This window comes from Cicer arietinum, chromosome 6 (assembly GCF_000331145.2).
Source record: "Cicer arietinum cultivar CDC Frontier isolate Library 1 chromosome 6, Cicar.CDCFrontier_v2.0, whole genome shotgun sequence".
In the NCBI taxonomy this organism is placed as follows: domain Eukaryota; kingdom Viridiplantae; phylum Streptophyta; class Magnoliopsida; order Fabales; family Fabaceae; genus Cicer; species Cicer arietinum.
The window spans coordinates 34,407,149-34,412,516 of NC_021165.2; the positions used below are offsets into that span (position 1 = coordinate 34,407,149).

The 5,368-nt window shown below is 32.5% G+C and overlaps 1 protein-coding gene across 1 annotated transcript in view; it reads right to left on the bottom strand.

The window, feature by feature from the left end:
- The window catches only part of LOC101491599 (ribonuclease II, chloroplastic/mitochondrial), a 30,461-nt gene that overhangs the window by 24,886 nt on the left and 207 nt on the right, over positions 1 to 5,368 (bottom strand). Inside the window, exons 2-8 of the mRNA XM_073369520.1 lie at positions 4,336 to 4,397; positions 3,767 to 3,955; positions 3,519 to 3,632; positions 3,353 to 3,430; positions 3,146 to 3,277; positions 1,256 to 1,477; positions 390 to 572 (exon numbers count right to left, since the gene is read on the bottom strand). Coding sequence (XP_073225621.1) covers positions 390 to 572; positions 1,256 to 1,477; positions 3,146 to 3,277; positions 3,353 to 3,430; positions 3,519 to 3,632; positions 3,767 to 3,955; positions 4,336 to 4,397 — 980 coding nt within the window. The remainder of the gene's footprint in view (positions 1 to 389; positions 573 to 1,255; positions 1,478 to 3,145; positions 3,278 to 3,352; positions 3,431 to 3,518; positions 3,633 to 3,766; positions 3,956 to 4,335; positions 4,398 to 5,368) is intronic.

Genomic DNA, 5,368 nt, shown 5'->3' on the forward strand with positions numbered 1-5,368 from the left:
AGTACTAATAGGATTTGGTTGTTAAGTAATCTAGTATATATATATCTAATGTACTACCTATATAATTCATTCAAGAAATATTTTTACTCTAATTCTTGACACATATCAATTCCACGCATCTCAAAATATAATGATAAAGAATACCAGATGTGGTAACTACCGTAACAATATATATATATATATATATATATATATATATATATATATATATATATATATATATATCTGATGTACTACCTATATAATTCATTCAAGAAATATTTTTACTCTAATTCTTGACACATATCAATTCCACGCATCTCAAAATATAATGATAAAGAATACCAGATGTGGTAACTACCGTAACAATTTTAGCAATATTATGAGGCAATTAGGCAAATGAAAGAAACCTCGTCTGGATCAGATGAATCTGACAGAAGACTTTGTGCAGCTGACGTGATCTTTTCCGAGTGATCGGTGGGAATTCTTAACTTGAACAGATTAAGATTGATATGAACAGGAAAATATCCAATATCTATCAAGAGATTCATAGCTGATGAAGCTGTTTTTGCCTGACCCATTTCCTTTAGTATCTGCGAGTGGTACAGAGGGTGGACTTATTAGAAGAACAAAAATTCAACTTTTGTGACATGTACAGCGGTCTATAATAGTTCAATCTAGAAATGCATTATTGCAAACAACTAAACTTTTTCCCACTAGATGAGATCAACTACATGGATCAACAATCAACGTAGCCATACATGTCTTCCCCTATACCATCCCCATTATGCAATGCATACCTTCACATCCTCTAGATGTCCTACCCACATGACCCTTTAGATACCTCCAACTAAACTTCCATGAACTTTCTAATAAACTTTCAAGATCAAGATCAGCCATTCTCATTGTAGAACAAAGTAGTCTCTTTTGTAAGAACAAAGCATTATTGGGTTAGGTTTTATACTACACTTGTAAGGTTGTAAATGATCAAATTCATAAGCATAAATACAGTACAATAAGTTTAATTAAAATAAGTTACAAATCTAGTTTGAGGATTCTCCTCTCCTCCCTATTTTATTATATCTTACAACTTATTTACATGGACATTGTGCAGTAACGGATCCATGTAGCTGACCACCTCCCACCACCCAAATTGGAATAAGACGTGGTTGTTGTAGCTCCTGTTGTTATTATAATGTACATAATACAGAAAAAAAATATGGCAATTGCTGAAATACAACAATAAATCAAAACAAACTATGATGGAAAAAGTTACCGCTCCAGCTGTTTTCCTTTGTTCGTCACTTTTACAAGCATCAAAAGCATATGCTTCAAGTGATTCAATTCTGCTCCAAATTTTCTCCTCGTTCTTCCATGAAGATTTGGGAGGTTTATCATGTGAAGGCATTGTTTTTGCAGAGGTCAGCAGTTCAATAAACTCCTGAAGTTCTTTCTCAGCAGCCTCCTTTGCAACCTTCCTACGAAGAAGCTCCTCAACCTAACTTTTTATAAATAAATAAAATAAAGAAGAGAAGAGATATAACTTAAACTTCTTAAAATTGATAGCAACACAACAAAACAAAACGCCTCATACACAGAAAGTTCACACTTGAGCAATTCGAAATATCATGAATGCGTACTTTAATTGATGACCAAAGCACTAGCAATGAATATAATTTCCTCCAACACACACCTCATTGCATCTTGTTAACTATTGAAAGCAAATTTCCCTATTTCTAACTTCAAAGATAACAATTGAAGAGAATTGCAAATAAATTTTGGACGACAACGAATCCTCCTTAAATAAAAAATAGAATCAACAAAATAAAATCAAACAAAAAACCAATGTAGCTAGGTTGCCCAATCCCTAGGCATATTTTTTAGGAAAGCCTCTTCAAAAGAACACATGTTTTGCAAGAAATAGAAGCCAAAAGCCTAATCTAAACCCAAATTTGCGGATGTGCCAAAGAAACTTATGATTCATATGACAGTTTGACAAAGATACAACAATAACAATGTTTTGTATATTTTATATGAGAAAATGAGTAGCACCTCAAACCTTTGAAGAAAAGTTCAGCTGATAAACAAAATATTAATCAACAACTCGTTATAAGTATTAGCTTCAAACAACTATTTTGAGATCCCAATTTACAAAAATCCAAAACAGGTTAAAAACCAAAATACTGTAAGGCTACTATGAAGCCCATATACTCTAAAATTGCTAAAGTATCAATGTGGCACCCATATGCAATATTCTTAAAATACTCCTCGATTCATATCCAAACAGTATCTTTCAAATTTTTTAATATCTTAAAATAGAATATTGACTGACATGTTTAGGATACTTCTACAATAATTCGGGAGATAACTGCAAAAACTTGTCTGGAAGATTTTTGTGCAACTTTGTTCTTCATCAAGTTGCGAGTGAAAATAAAGTACATACATCTTTGTTCATTCTATGAGGATATTAAAATAAGTGAGACGTGGTTGTGGCCTGTGGGATAGTAGTGGAGATGTACAAGAAGATCCATTTAATGATGGTGGTGATTGAATTCTTGAACTGGCAGAGTAGTCTCTTGGTGAGTTAGACTTGCAAGTTATGCTTTTTTGGATGGTTAGAACGGGGAGATGAAATTATACAATTATTTTTTTACAGTATGCAGTGAGCACATAAATAAAATCTAAGACTTATTTTAAATAGGACTAATGATATTTTGTGACATTCTGACATTGGTTAGGGAATATATACATTTGTTACATATTTACAAATTACAATGAAAATAATACATTTTAAGATCAATGAGGGAATTGTATGTGTATATGCTTTTTGTTATGATTTCAGGTATCTTTTTTGAAGGATTTTTTGTCCTCTGCATATATAATTATATTATTAATAAAAAATATCAATGCCCCCTGACAAACATTATGCATTTATGTAAAATATGTTTATTTTTACAACCTTTTCTTAACGTATCTAGGTCACATTGTATCTTTAATTTCTAAGAATTTCCTGTGTTAATTCCGATCTCCATGTTGTACTTGTGTTGTATCGAGTATTTGGGCCTCCTAAAAGGCAATCCTCAAAGAACATTATATGTTAACTTAGATGAGTAGTGAAAACATTAATTTTTCAAAGCTACAATATGCCTGAAAGTAATACATCTACCTGCTCACTAGGTCGAGGTCCATAAATGCAACGCAATCCTTTTGTCTCGAGCACAGTAAAGTATACTTCATCTTTTGATAGCAACAGATGAGCAGAATAACTCTCAAGAGGCTCAACACTACCAAAAATTATCTGCAGAACAAGCATTTCATGTAATGATATAGAAACATAGTCTGATATTCAGTCCAGAAATTATATCGATATTACCTCAGCCATCTCTTCAACGGTCACAGTCTTATTATTTTCAAGTAGCTCAGACCAAGCAAACTCAAGTAGCGATGGGTCCTGCATCATATCATCCAGTATTTACTTACCGACAGAAGAGAGAAGTTATAATTTGTGATATTCGTTACCATTCAATTGTGAAACTTACCATGTTGTCCTGAGCTTTCTGAATGAAACCAGCAATATCTGCTTGGTCAAAATTGTCAATACCAGGTACAATATATGTCACTTGTTGCGGCTTGATGGAACTAGTGACGCCATTCTTCGGCACAAAAAATCAAGGAACAGTCAGACTACATAAAATCTAACAGTTTTTAGCATTTAACAAAAATGCAATACGTTCCAAACACCTAGCAACCTATTAAACATGCCGCATTATGTTGTTTCAACAAGAACCTGATCTGAAACCATCCAATTCTTCTTTCCATCAGGTCTCTGAGCAACTGCTAGCAATATTCTCTCAGAATCTTTCTTGAACTCCAAAAGCAAACCCTTTTGCAATGAACGCTTCACAAGTCTATCTTCAACAAGCTCTTCATTCAAGAGTTCCGTGCTGTCAAACCAATAAAAAAATTGAGATAGTAACTAAAACAATGGGAAAGCTAGGTGATATCAAATCTAGGCTTGTATGAAATATTTGGCAGGTATCTAAAACTTATTGTAGAAAATGTGAGTAGAGAATAGTTTCTGATGTTGCTAAAACAGCATCACCAAAATGAAGGGGATAAAAGAAAGAGAACATTTTCAAAACTTTTATATCATGACTTTATCCTTCAGATTTCCAATCTTGACAGTGTTTAAGTATTCGTGTATGTTACCTTTAAAATCACATAGTTAGAGTTCCAAAACAATAAAAAGCCTAGCCCATTCAAGATGTTTATTATAGTGGGGTTCAGAAAAAAGTTTCTGTTAAATTATTTCATTCTAAGCCATAAGCCAAAGTTTTAAATTGAAGTTGTGGTTGCATTGCGGTCCTTGATTATGCGAAAAATTGCAGACAAATATGGCCGTAATTGTGATCGCGATGCTGTTACAAAGACCTCAAAAACCTTTATGTTTCAACTGCAATTGGAGTTGTGGCAATTTAAAACAGTGACGTCAGTGCAATGTTTGGAATGAGTTATTAAAATAGTTTATAAAATGTTTTCAACTTATTTTATAAGCTCTCCATGATTACTTATAGATGCAGCATAAGTTATATAAAAGTTAACCTCATCCTCTCTTTATATTTGATGAATAAGTGCCTTAGTATTTCAGTTCAACTTAACTAAACACAACTCCAGAAAGCTGATTCATAAGGTGGTGGATTTCAACCACTTCTACAACTTTTGTAAAAAAAATATCACTGTTTCTAAAAAGGTAATCACTTTTAGAAGTTTCCATCCATTTATAACGGTCTTTTTAACACAAAATGAAAATCTGGAAAAAAAATAAAAACCGCTAAAATTATGAATGTTGTTGAGTAGTTTTTCTAGAAAATCATTTTCGATATATTTGAGGTTGTTTGGAACAAGGGTTTTGGAGGACTAAGTCTATATTTTAATATATATTTGAGATTTTAAAAAAATTAAAAGAACAATATAATATATAATCATATAACATTTCAATCACACTTCTTTTATGCTAAGAAACATTATATAGTTTGCTTAATTTAGAAAAGAAAAAAACAAGTCATACCCTCTCCTCTCCTCTCCTCCTCTCCAAAATCTCCCGCCCAAAAAAACAGGCCCTTAAAGAAAGTGTTTTGTTTGGAAAAAGCACCCTTAAGAAAGTGTTTAATAATCTATTTATCCAAACATCCTCTATGCGTGTTGTCCAATGGAGTTCATAATACTTACAAAACGCGAACAAACCACAAATTAACATATGCTAGAAATTGCATTGCCCCGATGAAATGAAACTTATTACCTCTAACCTATAATTGAACCAAGAATTTCATCCTTCGAATCCTACACTACACGTTGCTTGTAATAACAAATTATAATTGAATAAGCCGAG